This window comes from Caenorhabditis elegans, chromosome II (genome assembly GCF_000002985.6).
Source record: "Caenorhabditis elegans chromosome II".
NCBI lineage: Eukaryota > Metazoa > Nematoda > Chromadorea > Rhabditida > Rhabditidae > Caenorhabditis > Caenorhabditis elegans.
In genome coordinates, this window is record NC_003280.10 from 2,972,501 (window position 1) to 2,987,085 (window position 14,585).

Sequence of the window (14,585 nt, forward strand, 5' to 3'; positions counted from 1 at the left end):
ACTTCTACTAAAAAACTTTAATTTTTTTTCCAAAAAATGTGTTCCCTTTTCGCCCTAAATTACAGAAAACCGTCTTAATATACCAAAAATTAATAATTTTTCCGACAAAACTTAAAACTGGCGTAACTTCTCGGTACACACAGCTAGAAAAAAGTTGTCAACTAACAAAATATTTGTCATAAAATTTACTTTAATTTTGTAGTTGACACTTTTTTAATAGCTTAAATGAATGAGGAGCTACACTTGCTCCAAGTTTTCAAAATTTTTAATTTCCAAAAAATGAGTTATTTTCAAACTCTCATAACTTTCCAACGAGCTTACCTAGAAAAATGTGGTCAACTAACAAATTGTAGGGAATTTTATGGCAAACACTTTGTCAGTTGACAATTTTTGATAATGATGATAGAAGTTTTAATTTTTTTCAATTTTCCAATATTTGTTTATTAATTAATTTTGTGCCAATTCCAACAATTTACCACATGACATCTGCGGTATTTTCCCTCAAAAAAAACTGTCCGCACTATTTTCTTTGAACCTTTTTATGATAAGAGTTATAGTATAGTCTTATGTCACCTCTTGTGATAATTATTTTGAAAAAAAAAAACATTTTTTCGAAATTTAGTATTTTCAGCTAGATGTAACTCAAAAAAAATTGTTTAAAAATTTGCTACAATTTGTTAGTTAAAAACTTTTTTTAAGCCAATTTTTTGGCAAAGTTACAGGCATTTAAAAATTTAACAAAAACTTTCAAAAAAAGTTTTGTAGTTTTTTGGTGAAAGCTTTAAATCTTCAGCCCTTGAAGTTATCAGAAATTGTTGACAAACAAATTATTGTTCACAAAATTTGCTACAATTTTTATTATGTGACAACTTTTTTCTAGCTAGACTTTTGTCAAAGTTACAGGCATTTGAAAATTTTTGCTTTTACCGAATTAAAAAAAATATTTTAGAAGGGTCTAAATCGTGGTCTAATCAATATATAAAAATTGCTAATTATCAAAATATTTCTCACAAAATTTGCTACAATTTGCTTAGTTGACAACTTTTTTCTAATTAATTTTTCAAAATATTTATAAGTATTTGTAGTATTTCCCCTGAATTGAAAAGTTGTACAACCCTGAAATTAAAAAAAAGAATAATTTTCCAGACACACCCCCAGCCTAGCTCTCCACAAATCAGAAACATTCCCAAGTTGTCTCAAAATGAGCTCACGTGCTCCCAGGCCTCCTCGCTCACATTTATTAATTTGTCATGCTTTTGGAAAATGGAACAAAAAGTGAAAACTTTTTTCCCATAATTATTTTAGTTTTTATATCTAGTTTACTCTCTCCCCATTCTATACAAAATTCCCCCCCCCCCCCCCCTCCTCCTCTTTCTCTCTAAAGGTGCCCCAGAATGAAATTACATCGCCCGCCATTTTCCCTCGCGTCGTCGTCGTTTTTTCCCCTTTTTCCCCCATTTGAAACATTCGAGAATGGTTGAGTGACCCCCCTTTCACGGACATTGAAAGGAGATAAAAGAGGTGGAGAGAGGGGGAGAGTGTTTAGACAGTTAGACGGTGGTTAGAGAGCGTGGAAGAGTGAGAGAGCGCGAGAGAACACTGGCGCGAGGCGCAGAGAGAGAGAGGGCGCCGAGCGCGCGCGGGTAGCATGGGGGAGAGGCTAGACGAGGGAGGCGCAGAGTCTCGCTGGAGGGGGGTAAGAGCACGTGGTCCGTGCAGGGACCCGGGGGGGGGGGGTGAGGAACTAGGAAGGGTATGTAATGGGGGGACAAGCCCCCCCCCCCCCCCTAGGATTACACCACTTTTCCAGGTTCCAACGCCCCTTTCTCATTAGTTCCACAGATTATTCATTCTTTTTACGGACCTCTTCTCTTCTTCCAGTTGAGAGGAGCCCCCTACATATTAGTCACACACCGGGAAGGGACTTTTTTAGGGTTATTAATTAGTTCCGCATTTTGAGAATTGTTTAGGAACTAATTTTGGGTTTTGTTTTTTTTTTTTAATTTTTTGTCCACCTATACTTTTAGAGAGGCCAAATTTTTTTTCGGCAAGTTGCCGGATTGCCGTATTGCCGAAATTTTTAATTCCGGCAATTTGCCGGAAAGATTTATTTTCGACAAATTGCCGATTTACCGTTTGCCGGAAAAAATCGTGTATAGAACTACTTGAATTTTTTGGCGCTACTGAAAAATGGCCTACCTAACTTTGGAGCGCTGTATCTCTTCAGCGGTGAGAGTTATCAAAAATTTGTAAACTGGCAAAATGTGAAGCTAGAAATTATGCGTATTTTTGTAGTCGACAACTTTTTGTTATTTTTTGCCGTTTTGGAGATATTAAGCTTATAGTCGGGAACAACATGAGAAATTTAGACGGCCAAACTTTGAAGCGTTGTATCTCTAGAACGATGAGAGTTATTAAAAATTTGCTAATTAAGAAAGTGTTAAGCTAAAAATTTTGTACATTTTCATAGTTTTAAAGTTTTAGATAACTCTTGCCGCTGTAAAGATATGATGCTTTCAAATTGGCACATTCTGGAAAATCTGGCCCAAATTTTTTTATATCTTTACTTTAAAACGCCATAACTTTAAAACGGTTAGAGCTATCAAAAAGTTGTCAAGTAACAAATTATTTGTATATAAATGTTGCTTATTTTTGTAGTTCAAACTTTTTTGCTAACTTTCACCGTTGTGGAGATATGCCGCCTCAAAGTTGGCGCTCCCTGAAACAGTTTGGGAGATTTGGCCGTCTAAACTTTACAGCGCCGTATCTTTTGAACGGTTAGAGCTATCAAAAAATTGTCAACTAAAAAATTATTTGTTTTTTAATTACACATATTTCTGTAACGTAACCCTTTTCTCTAACTCAAACCGTTCGAGAGATATGATGCTTTCAAAATATCTCGCCCTAGGAAAACCTCACTGACTTTGATTCATCATATCTTCAAAACGGTTAGAGCTATCAAAAAGTTATCAACTGACAAATTATTTAAAATTAAATTTTATACATTTTTTTAATTTAAAATTTTTTGGTAACTCTTGCCGTTGCGGAGATATCAAGCTTTAAAGTTGGCGCACCCTAGAAAAAAGGTCAACCGTATATCCCGAACAGTTAGAGCTATCGAAAAGTTGTAAACTGACAAAATTATCAAAAATTGCAATTCATATTTATTTTCAACATACAAAAACAATTCTCAACTCCTATGACGTCATCACTCCTTCTAATTTTCCACATAGTGTCTTCCCAACTGATAAGCTTATCTCATCACCTGCGTTTTTATCAATTTTTTGTTACCAAAATCGATTCAAACAAACACAAAATTGCCATAAAAACGGTTGCGAACTTTCTGTTTCGTTTTGGCAATACTAATATTTTTTTTTGTTGAAAGTTTCAAATTGAAATTTTTTCAACAGAAAAAATTTTAATTTTCAAGAAAAACAAAAGTATTTTGACGAATATATCAGTTAACTTTTTTCTTTTTTTGCCGACACGTGACCGTATAAAATGACCCTGTAAAACAACTAAAATACCTGTTTTCGCGTCATTTGGCAAAGGATAAAAGTTGGGGGGAAACATGAACATTTCAACTTCTTCGCGTCATACTACTTTTAGTAAATTCATTTTTAGTTAGTTGTTTTTTTTAGCTATTTTGATGTCAAAGTAGGTACACGGGTACTCAGAAACTGGGAAATTTTTTTGTGGAATTAAAAAAAAAAAGAATATGGAAAACAAATTAAAAATTAAGAAAAAAAGTTTTTCAAAAAATTAAAAAAAGCTCAAAAACTTAATTTTTAAAAATATTTTTTGCATAATTTTTGTTCACTAGAAATCCTGGAAGCTTTCCTGTTTTATTCCAAAAAAATTTACAAGATTGACACCGCACAGGGTCGGTTCATTTTGAAAACTTTTACATCAAATTTTTAGAATATTTTTTTAATGATTAAACGTTATTTTGGAAAAATTTTACAAAATGAGACAAAAAAAACCAAGAAAATTGGTTTTAAAAAATTTATTATTTTTCTTCCGAATTTTCGAAATTTTTTTTCTCAAACTTGGAACTTTCATTTTTTATCAGATTTTCTTAAAAATTAGGTCATCTTCTCATTGTAATTTTCTCTACAAAATGAGCTTAACCTTCCAGAGGCTCCGCCCACTTTTCTCCCTCCACACGCCACGCTGTCCTCGTCGTGTCGCCCTCATTTTCTGCCACCACCACCACACAAGTTTGTTACTTTTCTCCGTTTTTTTCTTCTTTTTTTCCCTTCACATTTTTCTCCTTTTTCTCCTTTTCTCCACAAATTCTTTCCACCTTTTTGCCCCCCTTCTCAGCTTCTGGGGGCTCGAGCACTAAAAGGGAGAAGGTTTCGAAATGTAATGCATGTTTCCGTTCTAAACATACACATACATACACACAAACACGCACGAGACGCTAGAAAAAAATGGAGAGAAAAAAATTTCCTCTCCGCTGGCTCTCCGGAGAAAAAGAGAGCTCACCTCCACATTTTTTTGGGGGAGACAGGAAAAGAAAATGCAACATTTTATGGATCCCTGAGCATGATTTTAGTATGGAATTTGGAAAATTTGGAAAATTTTGATTTTGGGGAAGTTTTGGAATTGTTCGATTTTTTGAAAAAAAATTGCCAAAAATTGTTTTTTTTTCAAAAACTTTCCTAATTTTTGGGAGGTTTTTTTTGATTTCTCTTTAAACTTTATATGTTTCTAAAATATCTATAATTTTCAAAAAAAACCATACATTTCCTGTAAAAATCTATTTAAAAAATTATTTTTTAATTTTTCCCGATTTTTTTTTCAAATTTTTGAGATTAAAAATTACCAATTTTCTAATTTTTTTCAAAACAGAACAAAGTTGTTTCTAGTTTGAGAATTCATGACGAGAAAAAAAGAAAAAAAACGTTGGTAATTTGAGATCGACGGAAAATCTAGAACTTTTTGTTTGTTCAGATAGTTGTTTTTTTTCGAAAAAAAACTTTTTTTTCCGCAATTTTAAAAGTGATAGTTTATGTACCTTTAAAAATTAGGATATCTAAGTGTCTTTAGCCGAAGAGCAATTTTTGGTGTCAATTTCCATTTAAAAAATTTCAAAAAAAAGTCTGAAAATTTTTTTGGAAAAAGCTCTAAAAATTCGGAAAAATTCCTACAGTCCGACAATTTTCAAAATTACTCTAAAATATCTGAAAATTTTCAATTTCCCCCGAAAAATTCCCACAAAATTCCCCCATCCAACTTCTACCAGAAAATTCAGAAAACCGGTCGAACGAAATTTCCCCAATTTTCTTTTCCAATCTTTCTCCCTTTCTGCCCCCTAAAACTTTCCCCGGTTACTCTCTCTCAAAAAAAAAAACGAAAAGAAACAGAAAACATCATCTTAAAAGAGAAAACTGGTTCCTAAAAATTGATTTGGCGGGAAATTTTGTTGAGAAATTGGGGGTCAGGCCAAAATTGGACACTTACTTTTCAGTTTTGTCCGGTTGGTTTTCTTTGCGTGGTTGTCTTAGGCCTAGGCCTAGTTTCAGGCTTAGGGTTAGGCTTAGGCTTAGGCTTAGGCTTAGGTTTATATTTAGCCTTAGGCTTAGGTTTAGGCTTAGGCATAGACCAAAGTTTAGTAATCGGCTTTGGCTGAGGCTTAGGCTTAGGGTTAAGCTCAGGCTTAGGCTTATTCTTGAGCTTAGACTTAGACTTAGGCTTAGGCTTAGGCTTTAGAGCTGTTTTCCCTCTTTTTTTCTCAAGTTTTACTCAAAAATATTCTGCTCATTTTGCTCTTTTTTCTATCCCCTCCCCCTCATATCCGTCACGCTTCTCCCTTCCTTTCAAAGCATCAAAGATTTTTATTTTCTCATTTTTTACTTATTGCTCCGACTAAAAATATAATATAAAATCTCATCTTCTTTTTTTTGCAGCATCTCTATATGTTTGCTCCTTCGACGGTTTATACCTATGGACATCATGGTTCTGGAACAGACGAGGATGATGGGTGAGTGTACAGTACCCTACGGTATTCATAGTCTATCACCTACAGTACCCCTGAATCAACTACAGTGCCCATATGGTACCTAACTACAGTACCTATAGTCTAGTTTTGGTACCCCTATGGGGTCTAGCTACAGTACCCAAATAGATCATAGCTACAATACACATGTTGTACATAGCAACAGTAGTTACAGTAACCATATGGGCTGATGTACAGCACCCATATAGTTCATAGCTACAGTACACAAATGGTTCCTAGCTACAGTAATCATAAAGGAACTAAGTAGAGTTACAGTATCCATATGGTGTCAAGTTACAGTACCCCTAATCCAACTACAGTACCCGTATGGTACCTAGCTACAGTACTCACAGATTACAATTGAGATACAAAACCCCCAAAAACTTTAAAAAAATTTCAGTCAACAGGTCATGCCAGGAATGGATAATGGTGATGGGCAGTGTATGGTGTGTGGAGACAGGTCGGCTGGAAAACACTATGGAGTAATGGCTTGTTATGGTGAGTTTTTCTTTTTTTCCAATTTAGGCCTAAGCCTAAGCCTAAGGTGCTAAGCCAAAGCCCAAGCCCAAGCCTAATCCTAAGCCTAAGCCTAACCCTATGGTCTGAAGTTTATGGCCCTAAGCCTAAACCTAAGCATAAGCCTAAGCTTAATCCTAGGCCTGAGCCTAAGCCTAAGCCTAAGCCTAAGCATAAGACTAAGCCTAAGCCTAAGCTTGATCCTAGCTTTGAGCCTAAGCCTAAGCCTAAGGTCTTGAGTTTATGACCCTAGGCCTAATCCTAAGCCGAAGCCTAAGCTTAAACCTAGGCCTGAGCCTAAGCCTAAGCCTAAGCCTAAGCATAAGACTAAGCCTAAGCCTAAGCCTAATCCTAGCTTTGAGCCAAATCCTAAGCCTACGCCTGAGCCTAAGCTTAGGCTTAAGCCTAAGCCTAAGCCTGAGCTTAAACTTTGAGCTATCAAAAATCATGCAATTTATGACTTATTCATGTTTTCGACTGGAATATTTCAATAGTTTACACAACTTTTTCAAGATTCAATTTTTGAGATATCGCTCAAATTTCTAAAATTTCAGGTTGTAAGGGCTTCTTCCGCCGAACAATCCGATCCCAACAGACCTACACCTGCCGATTCACCCAAAAATGCGCCATCGACAAGGATCAACGCAACGCATGCCGTTACTGCCGGTTCCAGCGTTGCCTGACAGTTGGCATGGAGCCAGAAGCCATTCGACCGGATCGTGACGTCATCGGCAAGCAGAAGAATCCACGGAAGAAGAAGATGAAGTCCGACACGAATAGTGGAAGCATCGATGCATCCCTACCCTCACCGAATGGCTGCGATTCTCCAGTTTCCAATAATGAAGATGTTATTTTGTCATTTTTATTGGATGTTGAAGATCAGGCGACTTGCGGGAATAATCATATCACAATGCCTATTGGAATATCAATGATGATGAAGAATGACCCGGATTTCGATGTGTCCACTTTGTTCCATAGTCAATATGTCAGAAATCAGGAGAGCTTTCCGGTGAGTTGTCGGCTGCTCCTAGGTAAACTTGAAGGGAGCTTCCAGTAACCCGTGATGTGTCGGCCGTTTCTAGAAACAAGGGAAATGTCGGCTGCTTCTAGAAGCCCGGCAAATGTCGGCTGCTTCTAGAAACTAAGCAAATGTCGGCTGCTTCTAGAAACTAAGCAAATGTCGGCTGCTTCTAGAAGCCCGGCGAATGTCGGCTGTTTCTAGAAACCAGGCAAATGTCGGCTGCTTCTAGAAATTTGAAATACAGTGTGGGAAAGTTCTATAGGACCCCCCCCTAATTTGAAGGTTTGAGGAACTTCCGAAAATTTTTTTGAAAAACTGCTAATGCCATTCGTTTTTAAATTGAAAAAAACCTATATACATTTTTTTCCAGAAGTTTATCTCAAAAACTGAGGTCGCGCTGGAAAAAACGTCAAAATCCAGTGTGAAACTTCTATAGGACCCCCCGTTTTTTTTCACGATTTTTACTAAAATCAACAGATTTTGGAATTTTTGACAAAGCTCAAATCAAGTTTGAGTTAGAAATGAGTTCAGATAAGCAGTTTTGACTTTAAAAAATTAATACGAAATGTTCTCGTGGGATCTCCAGACTGGTTCTGATTCTTCCGATCTTTGATGTTCAAGTCTGTTTCAAGCTTCCTGGTGCTCTCGGTAATGCCAAAACTTGATAAACTCTCTTTAACAAGTTCCTACTAAAATTCCTAGCACGCACTTTAGATGTTTCGACTGTGTAGTCAAGCTGATTTGGCAAAATATGCAGCAGGAAACAATGGAAGGCTTATCAGGAATCAAATCGTTTTTCTTTGATTACAAGGTTCCATGGGACCAATATTTCAAGTTAAATTGTCCCTCACAGATGTTATTTACTATTTTTTGCGTGAATTATTAAATGTGGAATTGTGGCATGTGTTGTGGCACACATATAGAGGCTGGAAAGCTTACTTCGAAAGCAGTCTAACTTGCAATGCCTCGAGGATCTGCCCTTTCGGACACTGAACGCGCTCAGCTGGATGTTATGAAATTGCTCAATGTGTCCCTGCATGAAATGAGTAGGAAAATTTCCCGTTCTCGACACTGTATTCGCGTGTATCTGAAGGATCCGGTGAGCTACGGTACATCTAAAAGAGCTCCTCGTCGCAAAGCTCTCTCCGTGCGTGACGAACGAAATGTGATTCGTGCTGCCTCCAACTCCTGTAAGACGGCAAGAGATATTCGCAATGAGCTTCAATTGTCTGCTTCAAAAAGGACCATCCTCAATGTCATCAAACGATCTGGTGTAATCGTTCGTCAGAAACTTCGCCCTGCTCCGTTACTCTCTGCAGACCATAAACTCAAGCGATTGGAATTTGCTAAGAACAATATGGGAACGAATTGGAGTAAAGTGAGAATTTAAAAAAGCAAGAGTGAATAATTAGGATCATTGTTTTAGGTTGTCTTCTCCGATGAAAAGAAATTCAATCTCGATGGGCCTGACGGTTGCCGCTACTATTGGCGCGATTTGCGCAAGGAACCAATGGTTTTTTCGAGACGTAATTTTGGAGGAGGAACGGTGATGGTTTGGGGAGCGTTCACGGAGAAGAAGAAGCTTGAGATACAGTTCGTCAGTAGCAAGATGAACAGCACTGACTATCAGAACGTCTTGGAACTGGAGCTCTCCAAATATCTTCGTCACTACTCCAGAAAAGACTTTAGATTTCAGCAGGATAATGCGACAATCCATGTGAGCAACTCAACCCGCGACTATTTCAAGCTCAAGAAGATCAACCTTCTTGATTGGCCAGCTCGAAGTCCTGATCTCAATCCAATCGAAAATTTGTGGGGGATTCTTGTCCGTATCGTGTATGCTCAGAACAAGACTTACCCAACAGTTGCATCGTTGAAGCAAGGAATTCTCGACGCTTGGAAGTCTATTCCGGACAACCAGCTGAAAAGTTTGGTCAGATCAATGGAGGACAGACTGTTTGAGAACATCCGCACACAAGGAAACCCGATTAACTATTGATCCTTTCTTGATTTTAGTATATGAATGTTCTGTTGTTGATCAAAAATAACTGCAACTTGTTAATACGCTGTTTCTGACTGGTTTCTTGGGGATGGCGTAAAAATGTTTATGGTGTGTGTGCTAGGAATTTTAGTAGGAACTTGTTAAAGAGAGTTTATCAAGTTTTGGCATTACCGAGAGCACCAGGAAGCTTGAAACAGACTTGAACATCAAAGATCGGAAGAATCAGAACCAGTCTGGAGATCCCACGAGAACATTTCGTATTAATTTTTTAAAGTCAAAACTGCTTATCTGAACTCATTTCTAACTCAAACTTGATTTGAGCTTTGTCAAAAATTCCAAAATCTGTTGATTTTAGTAAAAATCGTGAAAAAAAACGGGGGGTCCTATAGAAGTTTCACACTGGATTTTGACGTTTTTTCCAGCGCGACCTCAGTTTTTGAGATAAACTTCTGGAAAAAAATGTATATAGGTTTTTTTCAATTTAAAAACGAATGGCATTAGCAGTTTTTCAAAAAAATTTTCGGAAGTTCCTCAAACCTTCAAATTAGGGGGGGTCCTATAGAACTTTCCCACACTGTATGTCGGCCGCTTCTAGAAACCAGGCAAATGTCGGCTGCTTCTGAAAACTTGAAATATGTCGGCCGCTAACTAGAAACACGACAAATGTCGGCTGCTTCTAAAAACCCGGCAAATGTCGGCTGCTTCTAGAAACTAAGCAAATGTCGGCTGCTTCTGAAAACCAGGCAAATGTCGGCTGCTTCTGAAAACTTGAAGTTTGTCGGCTGCAGTTGTCGCAAACTGTAGACGTTTTAGTGAGCCTGGGAAGTGTTCGCTGCTTCTAAAAACCTGTAAAATGCCGGTTGGAGGGTGTCGGACGCCACAGGTAGCCCATGATTTGTCGGCTGCTTCTGAAAACCCGCATAATTTCGGTTGCTCGTTAGGAGTCCCCTAAAATGTCCGCTGCTTCTGAAACCCTAAGAAGTTTTGGCTCCAGAACTTAAAAATAAGGGCCGCCCGTAATTCGTCGGCTGCTTCGAGATAGCAATGTAAACTCGGAAACCGTCGGCTGCTTCTTAATCCCTTTCACCCCATGTGGTAAAAAATGACGCTGATCTCGAATTTTGTAGTGAAAACTTTTCAAATTAGCTTATTTTTGCAGATAACCTACGCGGTGGGCCGAACAGCCTCTGTGGAGCAACTGATTGCCGCCCTACGCCGCTACGTGCTCTCCGCCGTCCACTGGATCGATGCTCTTTTCAACTTGGCCCATCTCACAGAGATTCATGATAAAACCACGCTGCTCAAATCAGTTATTGGACCGTTTACGATTTTTAATATCGCCGCACGCACCGCTCAGATTTCTGATGGGGATTTGATTTGTCTTTGCAATAAAAGTACGATCAATCGGCAACCTGCGAGGCATTTGTTGGATACTAAGTGAGTTTTTTTTTTGCTGGGAACTTGAAAATAAGAAAATGTAGAGTATTTTGTCAGTTGACAACTTTTTTCTAGCTTGTTTGAGTCCAAAGTTACAGATGTTCGAAGTTTTTTTTCTAAAACAGTTTTTCTAAAAATTAACTTCTAACCCCTGTATCTTTTGAACCACTAAAGTTATTAAAAAGTTGCCAACTAACAAAATATTTTTCATAAAATTTCCTACATTTTATCATTTAAAATTTTTTATTTACCCTTTTTCTCAGTTGAGTTATGACTGTTCAAAAAAAATTTGCTCAAAAAAAAAAAATTTTTTCAAACATTTTTGAAAATTTTCAGCCTTGTCGGAAACAACTTTGTCGGCCGTGTAATTGATGATTTGGTATTTCCAACTAAGAAACTGGCCCTTACAAATCCGGAAATCACAATTCTATCAGCTCTGATCATTTTGGATCCAGACGCACGTGGATTGAGCCAAGAGACGTCCCAAGCTCTGCTGGGAATCAGGGATCGAGTTCAGAATGCACTTTTTAATGTGAGGAATTTAAAAGAAAATTTGAAATATAGTAAAAAAACAAAAAAAAAGAACGAAAAAATATTACAAAATATTTTTTTTTCAATTTTTTTTCAAAATTTTTATTTTTACAATTTTTCTTCCCAAAAATGTCCTATGACACATAACTCAAATTAAGCTATATTTATTTACTTTTTTTTTTGCTTTTCCAAAGTTTATCTGGTCACACTTGGCCTAATACGCATTAGCGTGCCACTGTGCTCATAGCTTAGTGCTTCTAAAAACGGAAAACTTCTGAATTATGTGCCTGATTGGACTTTTCCACGTCTTCTAATAGGATTATTTATGTCCAGGTGTGCAAATATTTATTTTATTTTGTTTAGAAATTTGAAGGGCTTTTCGCTAAAGCCCTGAAATAGCAGCTGCTATCTTCTCGAGAAAAAAATGTGGGGACTGAAACTAGAACACTATATTGTAGTGATCTATTTTTACCGGTTTTTGCGGGAAAAAATTAAAATTTATTAAATTTCAGCTCATCCGGGATAACTCAAACAACATGACATCGGTGACCAGCAGATTTGGAAATTTGCTTCTACTCTTCCCTCCATTAGCTGTAAGTTGAAGCCGGATATCTCAGAATCTTTTTCTGAAAATTCAAAGTTTGAAGCTTATTATCTCAAAAATTAATAATGATAGAAAAATGTTTTAAACTGGCAAATTGTGAAGTACAAAATTTGCTACATTTTGTTAGTTCAAAACTTTTTTGTAACTTTGAGAAATGAAGAGATATGAGAGTTTAAAGTTAAGAGAGTGCTAAGACGACGAGTCTCTCTACGAAGCTTACTTTAAAGGTCAGTAACTTCTTAGAGATTTGAGATACAAAAAAGTTTTTAACTATTGACTTGTAGAATAAGAAATTGTCTACATTTTATCAGTTGAAATCTATTTTTTAACTTTCCTATTTGCCGAGATATTAGCGTTTAAAGTTAAGAAAGTGCTTAGACGTCTACGAAGCTTACTTTAAAGGCCAGTAACTTCTCAGAGATTGGAGGTACAAAATTTTTTTTGAACAGTCAATGTGTAGAGTAACAAATTTGCTACATTTTGTCTGTGCACAACGTTTTTGTAACTTTCGTATTTACCGAGATATGACTGTTTTTAAAAAAACTCGTTAAAAAAATAAAAAAATAAAAAATAAAAAGTCTTGAAAACTACCCACAGAGCAAGAAATGTACTGTTTCAGTTAACAATTTCAAACAATTTTCAGTAATTTTTTTGCAGAAACTAAGCTCCTTAATCGGTGAAAATGTGCAACTCGCAAAAATGTTCGGGATCCCAATTGACTCCCTGCTCGTCGAGCTCTACGTCGACGCAGATTCTCCGGAGGTTTGTAATTTTGTCGCAGTTTTACCTTATCCCATTCAATTTCAGCTGATCTCCCAAGGATCCCACGCTCGGGAACGATCCGACGTCTCCACACAGACAGCGTCCCTAGAGGGCGCCAGCGCCTCCATGACACCAGACGTTACCTCCTCGGAATTTGTGAAAATGGAGCAAAACGAGAGCCCGTCAAGCTCAGAGGAGCCAATGTGCATCGGAGCACCTGCCACGTCATCCGCCAACGCAGTCGCCACGAACCTTGCCGCTGATCTTTTGGGGCTTCTGCCCAACTTTGACGCGACGGGTCTTGACCTGGCAAGCGCTGCGGCGGCAGCTGCGACATCCGTCAACTACAGTCATTTTTATGGATTCGGGAACCTCGGCGGCTCACTGGACGACTCATCCTCATCGGGGACGGGCTCGGTGGGCAGTTTCGCACCCCACTCGGCACCGCCAATCTCGAATAATGTGAACCCGTTCGCCGTCCATGGATTCTTTGACAATAGTGCTCCGAACACTGGTGTCGTTCATAATCAGCCGTTTCGATTCGTCTAGTCATCGTTTTTTTTGTTGTTGTGAGAATTCGAAAATTCGAAAATTTCTGTAGATTTATTGTAGTGTAAAAACAAACAAACAAACAAACAAACATTTCTTTGATAGTACAATCTCAAATTGTCAGTGCTGGTGTTTGGTGGTGGGAGGAGCGGTTTGAGGTTGCAGCCGACACCTCACAGGCCAGTACAATGTCGGATGCTTCATTGAATCAGTGGTCGACACTTTGCGAGCCTGGGAGATGTCGGTTGCAAGTTTAGGGCTGAAGTAGGGAGGTGTCGGCTGCTGTGATACAGTGCGACAACTCCCTGCTGCAGTCTAGCAGCCGACACCTGACGGGTCCGGCTGCAACTACAGTAGGAAGGTGTCGCCTCTTGCATTAATTCAGCGACCGACACTTCCCTGCTTTAGGCTAGCAGTCGCCGTTTCTGGGGCCCGTGAGGTTGCTCGGTTGCTGATGCAATGTAGCAGCCGACACCAGACAGTCCTGTGAGATGTCGCGTTCTTTATTGTATTAGCGGCCGACACCTCGCAAGTCTGCAAAAACCTCCTCCTCTCACCAAATTCCGGCATTTTCCTCGTGCATTCCCACATTTTTGTCAGTTTCCAGATTTCTAAAACACTTTTTTTTTCTTTTTTTACTTTTTTCTAGCATAATCTTCTTCTTTTTTTTTCTTTGTTATTTTATATGCACTGACCTCATTCAAACCTCAACTCTGTCACCCTTAATTCTTTTTTTTTCTTCAAAAAATCTTTCTCGTTGTGTCCGTTGTGTGTTTTCTATTTCCAGCAGTAGGTATCCATTTTTCGCCTACTTTTTTCATTTTTATTTTCAAAGTTCCCGGTTGAAATATATGGCTAGTCCACCACCACCCCTTCCTTGTATATAATCAAAAAGAAGAAATGTACAATAACCCCAATTTCCTACAAATTTTCACCACACTTCCGAGCCCCCGCGTGAGATTCTCCAAGTTTTCTACAAAAAATTCGAAAAAAAATACACTTTGTACGAAAATTCAGTCAGAACAGCAAAAGACAAATCATTTCCCCCGTTTCTCTTGTTTGATTTATTCTTTGTGAGTAATAAATTATGAGATTTTTATCGATTTTTGGTGTTCATACAATTTCAGAAAATTAGTCCCGAAAAAATGTCGGCTGCACC

General features: G+C 37.9%; 1 protein-coding gene and 4 non-coding genes across 6 annotated transcripts; 1 reads left to right on the forward strand and 4 right to left on the reverse strand.

Annotated features, from left to right (window-relative positions):
* Positions 1–5,538: 5,538 nt before the first annotated feature.
* Positions 5,539–5,592, reverse strand: K08A2.11. The gene has a single exon (NR_050919.1). It is a non-coding gene; the product is annotated as an Unclassified non-coding RNA K08A2.11 (non-coding RNA).
* Positions 5,593–5,915: 323 nt separating this feature from the next.
* Positions 5,916–14,523, forward strand: nhr-88 (the record flags this gene model as incomplete). Of its 2 annotated transcripts, NM_001383805.3 has the most annotated exons (8): positions 5,916–5,989; positions 6,405–6,502; positions 7,075–7,529; positions 10,703–10,980; positions 11,317–11,512; positions 12,024–12,104; positions 12,773–12,877; positions 12,923–14,523. In NM_001383805.3, the coding sequence occupies 8 exons, from the start codon at positions 5,925–5,927 to the stop codon at positions 13,424–13,426; spliced, it is 1,782 nt and encodes a 593-aa protein (NP_001370565.1). In that variant the 3' UTR covers positions 13,427–14,523. The 2 variants fall into 2 exon arrangements, with proteins under 2 accessions (NP_001370565.1, NP_001367650.1); NM_001381359.3 differs by lacking the exons at positions 10,703–10,980; positions 11,317–11,512; positions 12,024–12,104; positions 12,773–12,877; positions 12,923–14,523 and adding an exon at positions 8,256–8,430 and having other exon boundaries at positions 5,925–5,989.
* On the reverse strand, positions 6,769–6,843 carry K08A2.12. Its single transcript, NR_050920.1, has one exon. It is a non-coding gene; the product is annotated as an Unclassified non-coding RNA K08A2.12 (non-coding RNA).
* K08A2.16 lies at positions 6,889–6,942 on the reverse strand. Its single transcript, NR_050921.1, has one exon. It is a non-coding gene; the product is annotated as an Unclassified non-coding RNA K08A2.16 (non-coding RNA).
* On the reverse strand, positions 11,171–11,229 carry K08A2.15. The gene has a single exon (NR_050922.1). It is a non-coding gene; the product is annotated as an Unclassified non-coding RNA K08A2.15 (non-coding RNA).
* Positions 14,524–14,585: the final 62 nt, after the last annotated feature.